This window comes from Bemisia tabaci, chromosome 5 (genome assembly GCF_918797505.1).
Source record: "Bemisia tabaci chromosome 5, PGI_BMITA_v3".
Classification (NCBI taxonomy): domain Eukaryota; kingdom Metazoa; phylum Arthropoda; class Insecta; order Hemiptera; family Aleyrodidae; genus Bemisia; species Bemisia tabaci.
This window is the reverse complement of record NC_092797.1, coordinates 32,902,527-32,924,331: the sequence shown is the minus strand read 5'-3', so window position 1 is coordinate 32,924,331 and position 21,805 is coordinate 32,902,527. Positions and strand designations below refer to the sequence as shown.

At 37.9% G+C, this 21,805-nt stretch overlaps 1 protein-coding gene across 1 annotated transcript; it reads right to left on the bottom strand.

The window, feature by feature from the left end:
- Positions 1-390: 390 nt before the first annotated feature.
- On the bottom strand, positions 391-21,555 carry LOC109037525 (uncharacterized). The gene is made up of 3 exons (XM_019052246.2): positions 20,996-21,555; positions 8,324-8,388; positions 391-6,396 (listed from the first exon to the last, which is right to left on the bottom strand). Exons 1-3 carry the CDS (start codon positions 21,020-21,022, stop codon positions 4,890-4,892), a joined length of 1,599 nt encoding a protein of 532 aa, XP_018907791.2. The 5' UTR covers positions 21,023-21,555; the 3' UTR covers positions 391-4,889.
- Positions 21,556-21,805: the final 250 nt, after the last annotated feature.

Here is a 21,805-nt window from a genome sequence, read left to right as displayed (position 1 = left end):
TGATTTCGTTTAATATTGGGTTGCAAGCTAGAACAGATGGAGTTAATAAAATTAATGGTATCGAGGCTTGTTACGTTAGGTCTTTTGACAGTGAAACCTTTTACAAGTACCGGGGAGTCAGCCCGATGACTCAACCCCCAACCTGGAGGACCAGGGTTTGATTTTGGAGTTGCCTCTCCTAGACAGGTTGCTTTCACTTCAGCTCAGAGCCCTGAGCCACGGAGATGAGGGAGTGTCAACTCCCTGATAACCTGTGGGAAGACCGAGCTTTGTGGCGATTAGGTGTCGCAAAGCGCCAAAGAGCGCTATAACAGCGACTCGTATGTATGGTATCGAGGCTACACATATTTTTCATTTAAGAGGAGTCAAGGTAATAAAAAAATCCAAAAATTTTGGAAAATGTATGGTTTTCTTTTTGTGTTTGTTTCTAATTAATGATTACAAATATAACAGAAATGTTTTGAATAAATATTAAAATTACCTCAGGAAAAAGTAACAAAACAACAATAATAAGTTTTCACATAGCATAACAGTCAAGCTCTTATTCAACAAAACATAATTTAAATAAAATTAAAAAATATGACGTATACTCTTTACCTATGACGCTATAGTGCTATAGATGTTCGTCCTTCAATGATGTTTAACATCTATTTGAAAACGAGGAATTTTTACTTGGAGATTTTAAGCTCCTTGGTTGATTAAGCTGGATCGTAAATTACTCCGTTTTTACTCGTGTTTACCAAAAGGGGATAAACTTCCTAGCTATGAAGTACGACTTATTATTCCAAAAGTTAAAAACTGTTAGAAATTCCTGATGTACATTGACTTCCTTCGTACGTATGCGTCTGTAGTTACCCACTGTATGAATGATGACGATGTGCTGTTTGATTGAATCAAATCAGCCAAAAAATTATTACAGCAATGTACCCCCAAAAAATCAAATGTGAATACTGTAAAATCTTTGATTATTTTACCGTATTTGATTATGAAATGTAGACATTTCAGAAATCACCACTTTTTCATCTAATAACTCCCGCACTAGCTAAGGAACTTCGTTTATCAATTTGAGACTTACAGGCATAATTTTGATTTCTCTTTACTGACTCACGTCGAAATTAATTTATGCTCCAACTCGCTCGTTATTAAAGTGAGGTTCGGTGCAACAAGTGGTGAAATTCCACACAATGTTCTGCAACAATGGCCTAGCAACACGTAGCAATTCTGATTTTCAATCCACGCGCCCCTCGATTAAATGCTTTAAAACTTCATCAACGCGCCATTTTGTACGAGGGCTTGCTCTGAAACTAAGCCCGCTTAGAGTGAATGTATAAAATTAATTGCAAGTTGCATAACCGGAGGATACTATCCGTGAGACGCCTGCGCTGAGCGTCTAGTGCGGAGACAATTGAATTCAAATCGAAACGATTTTCCCATGAAAATCAAGTGTCACTCACATGCGCGGCGCGGTAGGTGAAGACGTGAAAGTGTCGCAGACAAGATGCGTGACTTTTAAATGTAAATTAAACGAACATACGTTCCTCCACGTACTATGCATGATGTAACTTAAGCCAGAGCCACTACTGTGTAATAAACACGGCACTATAAACATAGCCTGGTTGTGGAATGGAGCTCTTCCATGCGTTAGAGATTTGCAATTTAAGTACATAATCATACGTAAAATTTCGGAAGAAATACGATAGTGATACCGATTTTTTCAGAGACCACTCAAAAAAGCTCTTAATAAGAGGCCACAGTGGAGGACAACCCCTACGATCAGTCAAACAATCCATGGACAGACAGGGAGCAAATACATTAGAAAGGTCCAGTAGACTATTCCAGTATACAAGTCCCAAAAAAGCCGCAATTCCGGACATCAGCATTTATTTACTCCCGCGACAAGATCTTGATATTGAGCTTGGAAAGTCGCTTCAGAGAAAACCAGTGACATCATCGTGTTTCTCGCGTTTTACGTCCAAATCGTCTTACGACTGCTAAACTGTGCAATGCGGGTGGTATCATCTCCTCAACGCGGCGCGGCAGCGTTAGTTGAACTTGCTTACGGCAAGATATTGCTACGCTTCTCTTGTAAAAATTATTTTAGGTTTATCAAAAATGAAATCAATCACCTGAAAAGATGAGAGAGCAAAATAACATTTGATTTTTTTGAAAATTCTCTTTTTTAAAAGCATTTGTGTTTTATAACTTTACTACTTTGATATTACAGTATTCGTCTGGTATAGGTAGTGTTAAAGTATCTTCATGCAGGAAGCTCTTTTCAAACACGACCTTTGCTAACAGATACTTTTTACAAAATTGTTGGAAAAATTAACTTAATAGATGCTGGTAAATCCATTTCATGGAAAACTACTCTAATTTTACTTAATCTACGAAGACGAATCTAAAAACTCTAATTCCTTCATATTTAGTATGGATAAGACAAAAATGCTAATGAAAGCAAGTGAAGCACATGTAAATATCTTTGGTTAAGAATAGACCTTTTAATGGATGCATGTGAATGTAATCTCTTCTTTAAAAATGTATTAAATTTTAAAAAGTTATTGAGTGTGATGCATTGTCACTGGCCATTGTCAATAATCCCAGAGGACTTCACTAAACAGAGAAACTTAGAATCTTAATCCTGCTGGCCGAAATTCGATAAAATTGGCAAAAGTTCATTATGATGTACCATGTTGTTGTCATTTTCATCAAATTACGACGGATTGGACCAACAAAATCAAATATAACCGCAATAGCTTATCTGTTTTCGGCGAAAGATTTTTTTCTTAAATTTGCCACTCACAAACGAGTTTCAGACAATAGGATGTAAAATTGCGGGCTGAACTTCTCGAGAACATTAACTTGCAAGAAATGTTCCATATTTTCATTTTCGCACTCACTCAAACATACAAATACATCTGGAATAAATTTTATATATTTTTGTTTCGTTTTTTTAATTACTTGGAAACATGCATCCATTTTAAAGTCAGAATTAAGAGTAGCTCTGAAAACAAGGCTTACATATATTTCCGTCTTATTGGGGATGATTTGATGAATACTACTTCAATAGTAAACTTTATAAAACCCTTAACGCATCGATGATGATTTAAAAGAATATCTTTTTAGAACTATAGTTTTTAGATACCACATTTTGCCTGTTTACCATTCTGGCACACCCAATGATTATAAATCTCCCCATGATAGTTTTTCTATACAGGTAAGTAAGTGGAACATAGCTACAGAAAAATGTTCTACGTAGAAAGCGGTTTTTACAGCTAATAACTAAAACCGATTTCCATAACGATCAAGCACCAACAACTACTTATTTTTTACGTTTATAAATCATAAATTATGACTAAAATTTTATACCTAAATGCGTAACCAGATGGCAATAATTTACAAGGAATACATTCTATAATTCTCATTACCTAAAAGATATGTTAGTGTGTTCTTGGCGTACTTTTTTACTTTGTTTCAATGACAAAAGTTTTTTTTAGAATATGATGAGCTGAAGTTATCTCGAGGTTCTGATTCCTCAAAAATTTCGATACAAGTGTTAAAAATTATCAGTGCAGAATTTGTTTAAACAATTTCATTGAAAAAGGAGTGTTTCAGCTTATGATCTACGTAAGTAAGTGAAAAAAAGATAAAAAAAGTAATCTCGGGTTCAATAATATATTAAGTTTGTGTGGAAATAGCTGAGTTTAACTTAATTTTCGTCGATGGTTTTTCACCTTAAAATAAAATTTGTACATTCATGCTCTCCACCAAGGAAAAATTTTTTGCACAACGAATAAAATATCAATAACGTTTGGTGTCAACACGCGAATTGTTGCGTATTAACTGTGCACGGATAAAGAGCACTCGGATTGAATCAGCGTAACCAACAAAAGCTACAGCACACATTTTATTCGCTCCGCATAAATATTTCCTCAGTGTTTTGTATTTAAATACATACACATAAAATAAGTCTACTTAAAGCTACAGCGAGGAAACTTAAAACAATTTGAGCTTACTTTAGGATTTTATTTTCTCCCGACAATATAACCGACCTATCTAGCTGTGAACGTTCCAATTTTTTTTTGTCTAGAAAGCAGAGCTATGGAGAAAACACTTTAACACCATAAAGCACGTCACAATCCGAATATTACACTCATCATCTAAGAACTCAATTGGACGGTATTCGAAATCAGTGTAACTATATGGAACGTCCATAACCTAATTCCCTCTCATGTCTCAGTTTTTAAAATCAATCAACACTATGTCTTGACATATTGTTGGTGTATTTTTAACACGAATGGGTAAATCCACGAGTAATTTCTCGGTAATGTTACGCTGTAAAATATTTGTGTGAGAAAATAGACTAGGAGAGAAAATTACGCAACAGGAAAGGCACTTAGGCTCATTCTGGATAAATGCGTCCAATTATGCGTTTGAGCGAAGAGTAAATTGGACGAATTTAACAAGAACAGCTTAATTACATCAAATATTACGTGCTGTTTCCTCATGCTTCAATTTTTTCCATCAAAAGACTATAAAAAATTCTGACTTGAAACGTGAAAAAGATCAGTATGATCTAAAATAAATTCAGGATAAAATTCAAGGCAATATATTGCTCAGTTTCCTGTTAAAGAAATAAAACAAAAGAGGGAATTAGACGACGTGAAATGTAGTCGGCTGAACGTAAGTCTGTCCACTTCCGCTGAATTGGCATCTTTGAAGAAGTTTTGTGCATGGTCAACTCAGCTATATAAAAATAAATAATTTTGTTTAAAAATTCAGTCAAATCCCATAACATTTGTCAGCGGAAAATCATAACGGGTTCTCTTTAAAAAAATTTGGAGACATTTTTCTTTTAAAAAAATTATAAATTACAAAATTTTGATCACGTCTCACCGACCTCCCACCTTCCACCCGGCGACGCCATCATCGATGACTATTTCCATACCCTGCGCTGCCGTCGCTTGGTCAGATTTTTTATGATTCGCCAAGTACGTCTGGCTATCACTCTCCGTCTTCCTCTCCTCACTTTCATACTCGCGCCCTTTGTGTCCCCGCGAGTACAACTCCTGAAGCTCCCGAGTATAAATAGCATCTACGTACTTCTTATACTCCGGATCCCTGTACCTCCTACCCTGTATCTCCTGCACCCTCGCATCCTCCATGTTCGAGGACCTCAACTCGGACCTCGCGTCTTCCGTCGGCTTACGGTAGGCCAAGCGATCGGGGCTGGACCGGTACACCCTCACCCTCTCGCGGTCTCGCTCACGCTCTCTACCGAGCAGTCGATGACTCAACGGTGAGTCATCGGTCCGGATGTCGTAGAGGTAATCCTTGTCGTGGAGTTCACGGCCTTTCTCCTCATGACTCTCCGTGAACCGGCTGTGTTTCTCCCTTGGCACGACCGTCCTCGAGGGCGCCCCGATGGCGGCCGCGAAGGGCCGTGGCACGAACTTGACACTCCCCGTCCAGCTGGGCACCTCGTGTTTCGAGCGGCCCATTATAACCTCCGCGTCGTTCATCCGAAGACTAGGTTCGTCACTCAGGACGTCCTTGTAGGTCCTGTAATCGTCTTGGAGGTATCTGTGCTCGGGGTCTTCTTTCTTGGAGCGCTTGTAAAGATCGGGAGAGCCTCTCAGGGCCATGGGCGTCAAAGGGGCGTCAGACTCGAAATTGGTGGCCTCGATGTCGGGATCCCTCCTTGGTGGTTCCTCCTCCTCCCTGTCCCTTTGAGCCGTAGAGCGGTACTTCGAGCTGTACATGACGCTCAACGGCGTCCTGTAGCGAGTACTTCTACTCTTGTGCCCAGGGTTGAATCCGTTCGCGTAGAGGTCCGCATGCTTGTGCATGAAGTCCTCGTCCCTCTGGTAACTGTACACATTCCGGCTCGGAGACCGAGGCATGTCGTCGTACATCTCTTCAGGGTCGTAGACTGCCTCCGGTTCGTGCATCATGACTTCGTACTCGTCTTCGTACTCGGGCATGACCTCCGGTTCCATGTAGTCTTCTAGCGGCTCCACCAGGTTCATGTGGTAGTACGGCATGCGGATTTTGGGGTTCTTGAAGCGCATCGGGCGGCGGCCCATCATGCCCATGGGTCTGCGCATGGGGACGGGCATCCACTGTTTGTAGGCGGACGCGTAGCCCTGGAGCCCGAAGTTGGAGCGGGGCCTGTAGGGTCGCTTCCTTCGGCTCCGGCCTGGCCGGCGGCCCATGAACCCTCGACCCATTCCGCGTCCGACGCGGGCATTGTCTGATTTTGGTGTTGTGACGGCGGGCTTGACTTGGTTTAGGATTTTGTTCGGGATTGGGATGACTGAGTAACCGAAATCTTGGGCGTAGAGAGCTTTCTGCAGGTTCGTGACGACTTTCAATGGCTTTGGTAACTCTTCCGTGGTCCTGGAACAGATACATAAGAATTTTTTATACCGGTTCAAGAAATACTTATTATGGAACTTGTGAAAATTTCAGGGTTCTGCGAAGCCTTTTCAAGAACTTTAAATTTATGTACGGAAAAACTTTGTTAATCTTTGTTAGAAGTGACTTGCGGTGATTTTCGTTCTACAAATCGTATTGGACGTGAAATTTTGTTGGGCAAAAATATACGCTATGATTTAAATTCGCACCTTGTCTAGTGATCCATTGAACATCTGCACTGAGTGGTGAGAGCAATAGGTTTGGAGACTTAAACGCGTGGTAAAAAAAGTAAGCGCCAAAAAAGTAAATTCCATTCTACAAGGAATTGCAGTCAATAAGTATGATCGAAAATTAATATTTATTTTTCTCTCCCTCATATTTTCTTCTATAAGGAGCACGCTGCATAGTATCTATAAAACATATACTGAATTTTAAAATGTAATCCCAGATAATTTTGAATTGTTTAAATTATTTTTCAAGCTCTTAGATGCATGTACATCGGAGAAACTCTTTTTCTCTCAAAACTTATGAAAAACCAGATTTGACAACAAGGATTAGACAAAAGGCAAGACATGCCCTTCTTTGACTCGCCCGACAGATCCAAAACCGTCTTTATCACACATCGACTGCATGCTTTCAAAGATGAATCCAGGGAATCTACATTTCACCTGCGCCTAGTGCACAGTTATTTGACAGCTGAGCTTACTCTTTCTAGGTTCCAGCCGAAATATTTGTAAGATCTTCATTTCTTTATAATTTCCGTTTCTTCCAATTCCCATAATACTACACATCACTTGCATCGAAGCATAAAATTGCTTCTGCTCCAAATTTAATACTTGGAAATCTCAGCGCAATTCTTACGCATTTATTAATTTTTCAAATGAGGGCACATGACAAATAGGCAAGTAAAGTAGGGTGAATATACCATGTTTTTATCTTTATCGATCGAGCTATTGTTCGTTATTTCGTTCGATATTGTTCGAGTTTGTTTTTGCTCCTCTTTTTTTTATTTACTTACTTTGAAAACAAAAAAATAAATCACGATTTTGATTAAAATCGATGGCTCGATTACAAAAAAGCGTAACCCGACTGGATCATTTGTAATCTCTAATTAACCTATATTTATTAAAAAAGAAACCCACCTAAATTTTCAAAAAATATTATTGAAAGAGAGAGAAAAATGCACGTGCATTCTCAAGAAAAACTGTTTTTCAGTTTTCTTTTTAAAAAATATAACCTTCATGGAGATTTGCAGCGTTGCAATTGGAGATACGCATTTTTGGAATTAAACTATCATGTAAAACTTGTCTATTCTGCTTTCAAAATTTAAAAACTGATATCATACAGCAGTGGCGTGGCGTGAATGATCGATTATCGATATTTCTCCATTTTAAACTGTAGTAAAGAATCGATTATCAAGGTGTTCGCTGCGAACACCTTGATAATCGATCCATTTCCATAGATTTAAATGACAGATCAATCGATATATCGCAAAGCACACCACGCCACTGACACTTTAAATGCTTACAATACCTTAACCTGGGATTTAAAAAGCAAATGAACACCCGAGAACAACGTTACATTTCTAATTTCATAATTAGTAATTTTTCCCTCTTCTTTAGGAAAAAGTGTTCAACCTCATTTCTTGAAAATATCCCTGGTTTTTCTTCTCTAAGAGCAGAATTTTCTGTACAAATTTCAGACAATGTTGTTGGTTCATTCTTTCTAGGTAGTTTTTTTTTAAAAATTCTCGATTTTTCGAAAAATTCAACCTTCTAAATCTTTAGTCTGATGTAACTTACTTAAAAAGGAAAAAGAGAAAACTATCTCACTAGCCTATGTTTTCCTGAAAGTGCAAATTTGTTAATTCGGGGGAAATGGATTGTAAATTTTGAATAGAAGTACTTACTTTAATTTAGCCTCGCTGCTCTTTATACCAATCACGATTATCATAAACCATAGTGCTGCCGTTGCCTGAAACACAAAAGGGGATACAAATTTAATTTTTCGAATATGTAAAAAAAAATTAGGACTCAATGTCTCTTTTAAGTATGTGTAACTGAAAATCTACGCAGGATTTATAATGGTGAAATGACTTAAGATTCAGATGACATGGATTAATTTTTCTTTTAGCAAATCTACGTAGTGATTTCGATTTTGACGTTTGAAACTGTCAGGTTTAATTGTCAAACCTTAGCTCAAAAAATTTTATCATGACAAAAGCAGGAACTCTTTGGCAGTTCTCTGAAAGTTGATTGAAAACGACTTCGTGCCATTTTCATCTTACATACTTAATGCGACCGATTGCATTGGTGCGAGTTTATGATTAAGACAGAAGAAGACAGAAAAGAAGAAATCTTATCACTAGTGGTCGCAACAAAATATATCAACTGTCAGATGTTTGATTTTTGAAGACTTCAGAATGCTGCCAGCCCCTCCTCTACTTCAGCTAATTACAGTGGCAAGGACGAGCTAAAGCCACTCATTCACTAAAATAAAGAGGACCTCCTATCCATCTACAAGAGCATCCATTAACTTTCATCGAATTTGACCGATGTCTGCTGTATTAAAAATCTGGCCCGGGCATCAAAAGTTGATATGAGCCGCGCTCAAATGAGGTTTTAATGTTGAATTCGTGAATTGCAGAGCACGGTATATCAAAAAGTAAAAAAGTAACTCATGAACAAGGAATTTTGAAGAGTTTCACAAACGATATAGAGCTTTTGAATAATGAAATTTTACGAGTTCTGTCGAGATTTACCCTAAGCTGTAGCTCCGGGAATTCAGATTGATTCAAAGATAAAAAGATGACCAAAAATCGTGCTTAGTTAGGTATGAAATCTTGAACGTAACAAAAACCCGGCGCTTTGGAGACCATTTAAAAAATACAGTATGTACAGATCCCCTAAAATTTCCCATTTTAAAATCTAATGAACTTCACTCCAGGGATAGAGGTTCATTTCCGGCCTTCAAATCTGGAGTTGATTTTGTTCCCAACCCCACGAGTGCGAATTTAAGGACGAAACCAACCCCGGGTTTGAAGGGCGGAAGTGACCCTCGATCAATAAATGAAATTCTGTAAATTAGTTTCTTTAAAGTTTGAAAAGGGACGTTTACGGGGGTCTAAATATACAGTGCTTCACCTCTTCTCGTTTTCATAAAGATACGCTTAAATACTGGACACAAATTACTATAACAATATCACATTCACCAGTAGACGGCAACTATCTAGAACTGTGTACATTTTATGAATAAATTGAACCCATCATCTATGATCAAAAGTTACTGCTATCAATTAGTGATGGAGTGAAAATGAATCTGATGGGTTCCGTGTCAAAACTATGATTACTGGTAACAATACATTTTACAATATGAAGACAAGGCACAAATAACTATGCCCATTTCAACATAATAAACCCATTCATTCTACTCCAAGAATTGGCGACTTGTCGCTACGATGTAATACATAATCTATCACCCGATCATACTGATAATTGTAGAAACAAAAATCCTTAACGCTTTCTTAAAAAGTATACTTGTCACTTTCAATGGTCAAAAATGACAAGGACCGCAGTCATTTTATGGATGAGATAGGTATATCTCCAGAGCCCCTAGTTATTTCCTATTTGAAAGGACCGATTTTGTATCTTCTAAATGCGCACATCTTAGTAGGTAAAGGTAATGTTCTTTTATCAAAACCAAATGACTCTTCCACCAAGTTGCACGTCGTGAAATGCAGTTTATTAGTTTCATCATTATTTCCCGCGATTGACTCGCGTGAAAGCAAGGAGAACTAAAACGCCTTCATCTGTTCTCATATGCAATACAGGCAACCGTGGAGCATGTATAATTGCAGTCGGGAGTTGATATCGATTATTCACAAAGAGATCGTGAGAGATCTCTTACCCGGTTCATATTTAAAAACTTAAAAAAGAGCAGGCTTATGGAGACTTTAAATCCACCACACGATATCCCCGAAAATCATAAAATTCAAACTAGTGGAACTCCAGAATGAATTATGACACAAGAAAATGGGGAAATTCTCGATTTGGTGTATCACGCAAAGTTAGAAAAACGCGGGCTCCTTTCAAAAATAGAAAGAGAACGCACTCATCTCGGAGTTATTACCTGAAGAATTTTAGAACAATTATGGAATTTGGCAGATATTAGAACTCCATAACATGTATTAGGACAAATAGTGAAAATTCGGGGAGTCAAAGAACGTATGTGTGAATGTATAATATAATGGTCTTATCATCGGTAGGTATATCATGGAGTAGTAGGTAAATAACGTGACTCAGAAAAATTATGTTCTTTCACTGAGAATGAGAACTAAGTACGCTACAGCGGATGATGGATTGAAGACGGGGTTGTGCAAATTAAATTGAGCAGGCGAAGCAGGTGGTCCTCCTGAAAACGAAACTTACTCATCAACTCAAAACTACCTAAATCTAGAAGTTAAATATGATTACAGGAGTAGAAAATAATGATGGGCGCGGAAAGTAAATTACACCGTGGAAAATGAAACTCACGTTGAACTCACGTTGGAAAATGAATCTCACTTACAATGCTGTCCGCACATTTCATTCATGACGAAGAGCTTGGATTTGGAGGAGGTTAGGGAAGTTGTTTCTGATATAGTGCATTATACATATCATTCTCAACCCCTATTCTTTCACGCTCTTATTCATTCCGATAACGCTGTATCCGCGAAATCCCAGCAGCCTCACGGTGGCGCTTTTCCTCCCCCCCCCCCCCAAAAAAAAATTGATCCTAGATAACACCGTTTACATTTCGTTTGTTTTGCCTTCTTGCAAAATGCAATCGTCGATGACCCGATCAAACTTTTCATCTCAGCCAAGTCAAAATCCTAGGTACTAATACTCTACATGCTCTTTGATTCCGGTTACCACCTAACTCTACACGCTGAGCACCTCCAATAACTCATGTCTCAGTCTCTGAGACACTGAAGTCTAATTCAAGTCTACATCATCATTTCATTAATTTTCATGGCATTTAATCAGGCTCATATTCATTTTGCTCTAAAACCACCAGATTAACAGCAAAACATGAAGTAAAGAGTATATGCCCAAATTAATTATTGTTTTAATAAAGTGGTATAGCCTCAGATTTTGACGGCGTCATGTTTTAATGGGTGTGTTGCCTCCATAAGGATTAGATTAATGAATAGACTTTCGCAAGTAAGACCGCCAAAAAATTACGATAGACACGTCATAAAAGTGTCAAATCCACTCCTTTAAGCACAATTTATGCAGTCTGAATCGCGCAATTCCAAACTTCTCGGATCCCTTGCCACTTTCTACTTCGTTGTCTTATCGTGAACCACGTTTACACAAAGGGAGTTTAGAGGAGGCCTAGCCTAATTTTATGAACGATTTCATAAACTGTCATCAATTTTTCTCACGCCTGACTTACGTCATTTTAGAATGTTTCATTTCGCCCTCTCTTCTGCACCAGGAAAAAAAATTCTTTCAAAAGACAAAAATTGCACAAGACAAAGATTGATCGCAGTCAGCGAGATTACTTGCATTCAAGTTATGCCCTCTTACGTTTTATTCTTGACACACCCAATTGCCAATAACAGAGAAAAAAATTTGAATCGAGTAAAGCAAATTCTGTGTTTTGAAGCGAATTTCGGACTTCTCCAATGTGATGCACTCACCGTGATCCCTGCGCAATTCTAACGCTATTGTGTCTAATTATTTATTTATATCCCTTATGTTAACACAGTCATTAAGGGGCATGAAACGATGAACTCCTCCCTAACGAGCTAGTTTCATACATGTTCGATGTGTCGAGTGTAAGTACCATGTAAGCGTGAAATTTTAATGGGGACCACGCGATGTAATCCTGGAATTCTAGCGTTGTCCAACATTCCATTGACCGTAAAACCGCGCGTTGGTCACTTTCATGGCGTACTACAGCCTATAAATTGAAACGTAGAAACAAACAAGGACTAACGAGCAAAATGGAAAAGCCGAGCTTCGTTCGGGTCGCGAAACTGAGAGGGATCTGCAGCGCGTTACCGTATTTGCGCGGTGGAGAGAGCGGAGGACATAAAGATGTCAAGATGGGGAAGGATTCGACCCGGAGCACCAGTGTAATGGAGGCATTGGCATGGATACAATCGCGGGAGGACCCTGGATCCTGCTACGAAAAGAAAAGAGGTTGGAAACAACTTTCGATAAACGGGAAGTGGGCTCCGCGGATTACCGGCGATAACGATTCGCCGTCAATGCGCCCCTCTCGCCTCCTGGAATGGGCGATCTAGTTTGGAATTATGCGAAATTGCCAGCGAAAAGTACCTGAATATTTTATCGGCTTATACTGTGACTCAGAAGGGAGAAATGTGTCGTAAGGTGGGGGGGTGGGAGGGGGACAGGAGGAGATAACCAGTGGGGTAACTAGGGATTCTTTAAGGGGGGCATTCACCGGAGGGTCTGGGGGATTCTGCTTCGAAAAGGTAAAAATTGTGACAGAAACAACAACTCATATTGTAACTCGGAAGAAAGAAATGTGTCGTAAGGTGGGGGGGGGGGGGGGGAATGGGAAGGGGAGAAAGCGGGAGGGAGACGGGAGGAGATAACCAGTGGGGTGACTAGGAATTCTTTAAGGGGGGGGGGCATTCACCGGGGAGTCTGGGGGATTCCTCGAAAAGGTAAAAATTGTGACAGAAGCAACAACTCAACCCTGCATTATTCAAAAATGCGACGGTGAATTTACATTATTTTGTGTACGTCCCTGATAATATTTTATGTAAGCTCTCCAAAAGTAAAAAAAAAGGTACAATCAACGAGGCTAAGGGGGAGGGGTCCGAACCCCCTGCCCTTCCCCTTGTCTACGCTACTGGAGATAACTAAAACATGGCTTAGAGGGGTTGGTCCTGCATCATTCGGCTCATGGAAGACCCAAATTTTCAAAATATTGATCCCTTTGGAGAAATTCAAAGTTCAGTGACGAAAAATGGAAAATCGGAGAAAATTGTCGTTGAAGATTGTTGACATTGTTGCCAGTCTTTGTAACGATTCCTTTCAAACGCTTATTATTCGTATCATGAATGCGTCGCTTGGCTGACAACAGTGCGTAACTACACTTAGAGATGAGCCTTGGAAAGTATTGAGTGACATAGACGACAGGGTTCATCGTGAAATGTATTTACGTTTCTATGTCAGAAGGACAACGAATAATGCAATTTATGACCTAAAACTAGGACCCTGTTTTTAAGGGAATGAAAAAGTGTACATTGTCGAAAATAGAGATCGATAGGTGTATTTGAACCCAACGGGGCTTTTTCCGCTGCACCGAACAATTTGAGTTTTTACCTTTAGTTAAATTTTTCGTCGCCGCGTCACATTTGAAGAGTAGTAGGTAATGTAAACGCTTTAGTAAACGCAATTAGGTGTTGCCAAGATTGTGCCTCAAGGCCTGAATGACAAAATATCTTTGATTCGCGGTTCTTTCATTACGAAATTATCCCCAATGTCGGTCTTTTTTCCGGAAAATAATCAATATTCTCAAGCTACTGAATTTTCTAACGAGTGTTTAATCCTAGCAACACCTTATGGCGTTCACCAGGTTTTGAAATTCTACCCTTAATTTCTGACCATTCACCGAAAAAGGAAACTTAATCGAGTAAAACTCACAACTGAGTGGTTGATAGTATAACGTATAGAAGAAAAATTGTTTATGCATTTCTGTAACTTTGCTCTACGGACAAAAAATGCTGAACATTTTTTAACTATACTTTTGTAACGTTTTATGTCTGAAATAAAAAAAAACTGGCTCGGAGAAAGAGCCATTTAAAATTCTAACCTGCCATATCCACATAAAGCTAAATAGCCAAATTATACAAATAGTGCAAAACTTAACACACAACTTATATTGGCACATAAATGAAATACACGATCAGCATCAGGCTGTGCAAGTACCGTTCCCAGTGTGTACATCGTGGTTCAAATCAACTGTTACCATCTCCTCGTCAGTAACGGCTAAGTTAGATGAAGCTTTGAAACTGTTACTTTCATAAGCTATTTTGACTCCAACGAATTGGATACAAATATTTCCAGCTATACGTACCGCCACCCCCCCCCCCCCCCCCCACAACCACCTATCTCGAGACTTTCAACTTTTTATGATATGTTTTGACTGCGGATTCGGATTTTGCGAAGGAAGTAAAAGCTTTTTCTTTCTCTTTCTTGTCCAAATCCCCTTCCTTACTTTTTTACTTAAAACGGAGCATTTAAATTGTTTTAGAGATTTAGTTTTAGAATTTTTAATCTTAAGTTGCGAGCTTACGGTACGTCAAATTTTAACTCATGAATAAAGTCATTTGGATGTGAGAGTTGTTGAAAACTAAGCAGCCCGTGACAAGACATACATTTTTAAAAAATACAACCGCGGCACCGCGGGTATACCTAGACACATGCACACAGAGCACCGAACACATGCACCGAGACGTTTCGGCTGGAAACACCACGGCCTTCTTTAGTTGGATAAAACGCATAAAAATTAACAACTTAGTACTAGGTTGTACCTTTGCAAACGAAATGAATGAATGTGTTATCAAAAGATATCAATCGGATGTTGTCAAATTTTCTTGGATAAAATATTATTTTGGAAGAAAAAAATTGTTTCTTTAAATTTTGAAACACATTAGATTATATTACGAACAAAATTCTGTGACAAATTCAATGAAAAAGGTTTTCCAGAGCAGGAGTCCTTTAATGAAAAGAAAGTTTTCATTATCTAAGCGTTGATATGACGTTTTCCCCTGTTGGTTGAAGCCGGCCCATTACGTCGTAATGAAGGAATTTCCATAAAGTCTGACACAAAGATGCTGTAATCGGTTCAAAGACAAAACTGCCGAGCAAGCTGAAGATCTCCGAGCTACCGCACTTGATCCTCAACGAAAGTAAGCTTTGTTTTGTTCTCGCGAAAAGTGATAAATGATGAGGATAATGACGTGCACACCTCCAGCAAATTGGTTCTAACCACTAGTGTCTTGATTAATGTTTCTGTTGGTTTGAGGAATAGTTTTCTCGGTGAGTGCACGGTAAGTTAGAGGCGAAGTTTATTGGCCGTTTGCTCTCTCAACTACTGGTGTTTTCTATTTGCACGTAAAGGTCATCTAGTAAGCTAATCATTACTTTTTTTCAGTCTTGGAAACTGAGACAGGTGTTTAAGGTAAAAAGTTTACTCTTGTTCCCATGCAGACATGAAAACGTGTAGTGGGTGGACTTTTCTTTAGCTCCTACATCTTTGAGACGTACTTTTTTAAGATATGTGGACTGTGCGCATGGATTTATTATTAAAATCTGGTGATTTTGATACCTGAAGGACATCGACATTTGAGTTCCGCATTTTTATAAGATGGTAAAGTTTTTAAGTTGACATGAAATTGAGATTAATTAAGATCGTAACCGGTAAAAGTAGGATATTTTCGAGGACAGCTATTTTTAGGTATTTACTAGGTGGCTCCGCTCTCCGATCGCTACGCGGCCCAGCCCCCGGAGCGCTGCGCGCCCTCAAAGGCTCGCGGGCGGGCAAAAATCGTCGCAATAGCCCAGATGAAAGAAATTGAAATTGCCTAAAGTAAATTAAGAATAAAAAAAAAAGATGCCTCATCAACAACTACAGCAAATCAAAAACGGACTTTGAATTCCCCTTTCTGACTCCAGCCCATCGACCGTCTGAATCCCCTTCTTCACCCCGTCCATCGAGCGTCTAAAAAATGATTTTATTAGAATAGAGAGGATTTTGCAAAAATTCAAGATATCTTTGGGAGGAATTTGGCACTTGAGATGATGCTGACGGCTTTTACCTATCAGCGTGATAGCATGCTAATAGTTTCGGAGCACGAAAGAAAAGGTCTAAACAATGATCAACCTTCCACGTGTAACTAGACAATGGGAAGAAGAGCGAGCATACTTCATAAAATAATTGGTTGAGCGGAACGTTTCATCAGAATAAGAATGAAGGGCTAATGTCAGCGAATGTCACTCTATATGCGGAAGTGATGTTATTGTAATATCAGATTTCTATGTACCTTTATTCGGCGAGCAAAATATTTTAAGGTCCCTCTGTATTTAGTGCTGCATTGTGCATGCGACCTAAGCGTAATTAAGTTGCAGTAGCTAAGGTCGTTTTAAGTGCATCTTCATTGCTTAAAAAGCTGCTGAAGTGGAGAAAAAATTTTACTTTCTCTTTTTCCAACATCTATCATGCATCCTCAAAATTTTGATATCAGATTCATAACTAACTGTCTTACATATATATTTATTAACACACAATGGAAAAATGTAAGGCCTTTGAAAAATAGGCTGACATTTTTGTCAATACCTATTCATTCCCATCCTTTCTGCAAGCATAAGAGTGCAGAAAGTGAAATGGGATAGGTCTTAGAGGGATAGGTCGGAGAGTGCATAAATGTCAGAGAGTGAAAGAAAATTTGAATGATTCACCGTGATTGCAATTTGATCTGCGGATTACTGCTTCTCAAGTAATTGGCTGTTATCCATCTTTGATTGTTGAAAGTTCCCAAGATTTAGATCTTCGCAGATTATGCCCGCCGCCTGTCTTCCTGCATCTCATCCCGACACTTAATTCTTTCTCTTCCGTATTTCTCCCTATACCATCGTTCGCAACTGGATAGCGTTTAAAAAACCGATCATATGCACGCACACACAAGGCCTTTTCGAAAAAGAGAATTTCTGTTTGGCGAAAAAATTTCAATTGAATTTAGTTTAAGGAGACTTGATTTTGGTTATAATTCTGCGTGTACGAGAAGCCTTGCAAAATCGAAGAATGAAACTGAAACAGCTTCTTGGCTGGCCTTGCGCAGATAGAACGTTTTTATTTCCTTATTTTTGCAAATGTAGCCGTATTGCTGCACTGTATTCAAACCAGTCTTACATCACTGCATGTAGATTCTTTTCCGAAACTCCGGATGTTGGTGTGACTAGATATCAACCCCTTCGATTCACATTTTACTCTATTTTTTCTCCTCCTTCTTTACTTCTTTCCTTTACTTTCTCATTTTCTCTTGGGGTCATGTGGTGAAATGATTTTATCTCTATCAGCCGGCAATCTCTTTTATCCTTAGATTTTGCCTAATCTGATGAAAGAATTTTAGAAAATTATCCAAATTTAGCAATGCAACTGCTTTTTGGTGTATTTGACTTTGCAAATCTATTTGTACTAAGTTTTCTTAAGTTTATGTGAACTTTTGCTCAATTTGATTAATTTTTGTCCAATTTGATGAGGTCTTCTCAAAATTGAAAACGTTGGTTCTTCGGCGAGGGGTCAAGCTGAAATCTTCATATTAATTAACTTTCCAAAATTTTTGTCATTTTGCGTATTCTAGTCAGACCTTGTCCATGTTACTAATCAACTTCATCAAGGCTTGCACAAAAGATCAAATGTTTGTAACTTATAGTCTCTATTTTGTCAAGGATTCCTCCAATTATAAGGTAAATAAGTGAGCAAGCCTAAACGAATGTTCATCAAAATTTGTTAAAAATCAGCCTTTTTAAAATTTCGCAATTCTGAATTAATTGGTTACCTAGTTTTCGCGTTTTTTACCAAACGTACAAGTACTACCGTTATAACGTGCTTGACAAGATTATAAAATTGTGTGATATTTTGATAGAAAACTGTAAAATTTGATCGCTTCTATTCACCTCCACAGAATATATCATGTTCTTCAAACTGTTGCGAGTCTACATAAAATTCCTAAAATGTTGAACGAAATTTACATTAGGGTAAATTGAATTTCCTCTCTACACAACTTACTGAATTAACAAACATTACTAGACTTGCTTTGTTTCTTCCTTTTTTTAAAAAAAAACGCCGGCAACCTCCAAATTAATCAACTGTACTTAATACTTGTTAAATCGGATCACATTTTGACAAACTTTTTACCTTGAGATTTTCATTTTCTTTACCTTTGTTCATAACCTCTCCGACAATAATGTTACACTCTACGACTTTTTACCTCATGTGTTCATTTTCATCCCTCTATTTAAAAAAATCCTTGTCATAACTATTTTTTTAATATGGCACCCGAAAAAGACACACTAACCGGAGCTTCAGTCAAGTATTAATTCTCAAAATTGAAAAGACGATAAATTGAACACTCCAATTTTATTGCGGATCTAACAAAAAATATCATCAGAACTGTCTTTCTGAAGGAACGTTTGACACCTGGAACATAAATCTCAGCGAGATGAGCACATATTTTAGTTATTTTTCCTAAAAGCTTGCGAAGAAGATTTTTTCTCCCGCAAAGAGAGTGTTGGAGTAAAAAGCGAAACTATCTAAATTAAAAAAAAAATAATCACGCCGAAAAGGTAAGTGTACGATTCTCCATCACGGTGTCGCCGAAAAACCACGCTCAGACAAAGAACTTTCCGCTACATGAATTAAAACGTTTTATACTTTTGAGAATTTGCGACCTCGGACTTTTCGTTTAGAACCTTATAGAAACGTGACGCGATGCTCAATTGAAGATGTGACCTTAGCACTCTTTGACTCTCTTTTAAATAAATTTGGAACTTATAATGAAACAAAACAAAATCGAAGTTCGGAAACCCTTCCTGGCCACAAATGAATACGTCAAGTTATTTTATCCTCATGAATGTTTCCATACATTTTTTGATGTAACCATCAATATTTTGAGTGAATTGACCTATCAAAGCATAATTATTTAACGTCAAATAAATCTAGCGTCTTCACTGCAATGTCTTTTAAATTCTGCGCACCTTTGCACGAAAGGGAAATTTTAAGTGAGAGTTTTTTGTTATTTCTTATCAGAATGTGAACGGGATTGTATTAATATGTTTACGATTTCAAACTAACTGGTGTTCGTGCATTAGAAAAAAAACGCGGAAAAAAGTTTTTAACGGTGGAGTCCAAGCTGAATGAATTCTTAGCTCCGCAATCAATTAGCTCTGATAGTTCTCTCACCTGGGTAATAGTTTGTTAGGCTGATCAGTTTAAGTAATGTTGTCTGTTTATTTCTGAGTACCACTTTCTTTTTAACTTGAAAAATAACTGTAACATTGCCAATTTTCCTTAATCATTCACATCATTGCTTTCCGCAAATGAAGAGACTAACTTTTTTACTATGCATCAAATATGATATGGATACTTAATATGCAAGGATAACGTATGTTAAGAAGAAAATTAAATTAAATTAATGAACTTTTAATGACTTTTACTCCCGAAAGTCAAAGTAGAAGACGAGAAAATAGAGGAAAGAGAAGTAATTCCGTAAATTTGTTGAATTTATATCCTCATGTCGAACCAATATTTTTACGAGTATCAAGAAATTGGCGATAAAATTTAAAAAATATGAAATGAAACTTGAACAAATTTCAAGAAAAATGAATCCCTCTTAAAGATTACTTTCCAAAAAAAAACTCGATTCAAATCGGACTCAACAGACATCGTGAAGTTATCCTTGATATAACAATCAACTATTTTATTATATAGACGCGCGTCAAATCCATAATCGGTTCGATTGATGTCACAATCTATTGATCCCCGACAGTGTCAACCGCTTGTTTGCATAATAGCCCGCTGGTCCAAGCGGAACACCTATTGATATTCATTATTCAAATATTCGAGGAACAGGTGACATGAAGCACGACCTCAGATAATCTATGACATCATATTCGGACAAAATATGATTTTCCGATACTCACGCTTTTCTTACTCCCCCGAGATGAGGGTGCAATCGACCGAGGTTAAAATGAAATGACCGCCCACGCCACGCGATTTTTCCTTTAACTTATGGAATTCTCAAAAAAAATACCCTATACCCTTCTTATAATTCGAACTAGCAAGTATTTAAAGAAGTCGACTTTTACATCTGCTTGCAGGAGACGTCTCTTACCCTTTTCAAACTGCGTATAACTGTAACATTGCGTTTTACAGAAAACTTGCATTGAATTTTGGGTAAGTACGCAGTAAATCACAAAAATACATTTTTTAATCGTGAAATTTAATTTGATGAATTTATTGTTAAAACTTGAAAATTGGCGTAATTTATATATTTAATTTTTACGTATTGAATTCTAAAAAAACCTGCTCCTACAGACCCACTTTACTCAGCAAATTATAACGAAGCATTAATTAAAATTTTTTGAAGGGGATAGGATCGAATACATTTTTTTTTTTCACTTCTTTCCAGTGTATATTCGCTTGATAGATGTAAAACATTTACTTCCCAAAAGTCTAAAAAAGGTTTTTCTTGTTTTTTGTTTTTTTTTTTAAAAAAAATTAATTTGAAATGGCTAGGCGTATTAAATAAATTGCACTTATGTTATTCAAATGATGGCGACGACTTGAATCCTTTTTTCCTGAAGTCATTCCGCAACGATGAAATAAATCCAATCGCATTATATCCAGCTTGAATATTCCAGTAAATTTCACGGGTAAAAATCCACATTTAGACGGCAAACAACACACTTTAACGAGTAAACCAAGTTCAATATCAGTAGACATCCATTTGAAAAAAAGTGTTGGGGAAAAGTGAAATGAACTTGGAAAGTAACTATACCGTATATCTGACACACAGGCACAGCATTTTCACGAGGTTTTCTTAGGGGTGAGTCGAAAAGAATTAGCACTGAACACCGAGAGTCCGAAACATCACACCGAAATCCGATCGACCGGGGCGAAACGTTGTTTCCGGCGGAAACAGATGCACTGGTCTAGGCGGAAGAATCCGAAACTGCGAATCGAGCTATCTGAACAGTGAAGCAAGTTCTGTTCTAGCGGCGCGCTCAAAAGTTGCCATAATCGTGAACGTGAGGAAGCTATTGGAAGCCTATGACCTTGTTCTTTGAGTTTTATACGGCGGTCATGGTGGGGGTGCATCTTCTATGCACCAAGAGTCGCTGCAATTCGCGGCATTTCAGTTCGTTTTGCGAACCTTTTCACTCCTTCTTCCTTTTTGCTTCTTTTCATGGCCGGGTTTTCTTTCTCGGTATTTAGGTTTACTTTTTACTTTATTCCAAGAACTGAATAAAACATTACATTTATCTACAAAAATAAAATTCTTAATCCTCATTAAAAGATGAATTGTCTGCTTTTGTAAATGATGAAAATTGATATATTTACAAAGGTCGATTTTTACGATATTGTTGTTATAATGCATCGTGAACCCTGGCCAGGAGCATTATATTCCTGATCGAAGTTTATTATTTTATTCTTTTAGAAATCAATCCAAATAAGGAGTAGGTTGACTTATTTCTCAAAGTTGCAGTAAGCTATTCATACATTTATAGTATTTTGTTCGGATTGCTCGTGTCTTATTTATCAAAAAGACTTTTTAGACAGTTCGTAGGATGAATCTCAAATCTCACGA

Bases quoted from the DNA above. Each gene is read 5' to 3' on its own strand.
- LOC109037525 (XM_019052246.2), bottom strand. From the start codon at position 21,022: ATGCTGTGCCTGTGTGTCAGATATACG. The intron at 8,389-20,995 runs GTATAGTTACTT...TTTGTGTTTCAG, and splicing joins GCCTGTGTGTCAGATATACG to GCAACGGCAGCACTATGGTT. The intron at 6,397-8,323 runs GTAAGTACTTCT...TATCTGTTCCAG, and splicing joins AGCAGCGAGGCTAAATTAAA to GACCACGGAAGAGTTACCAA.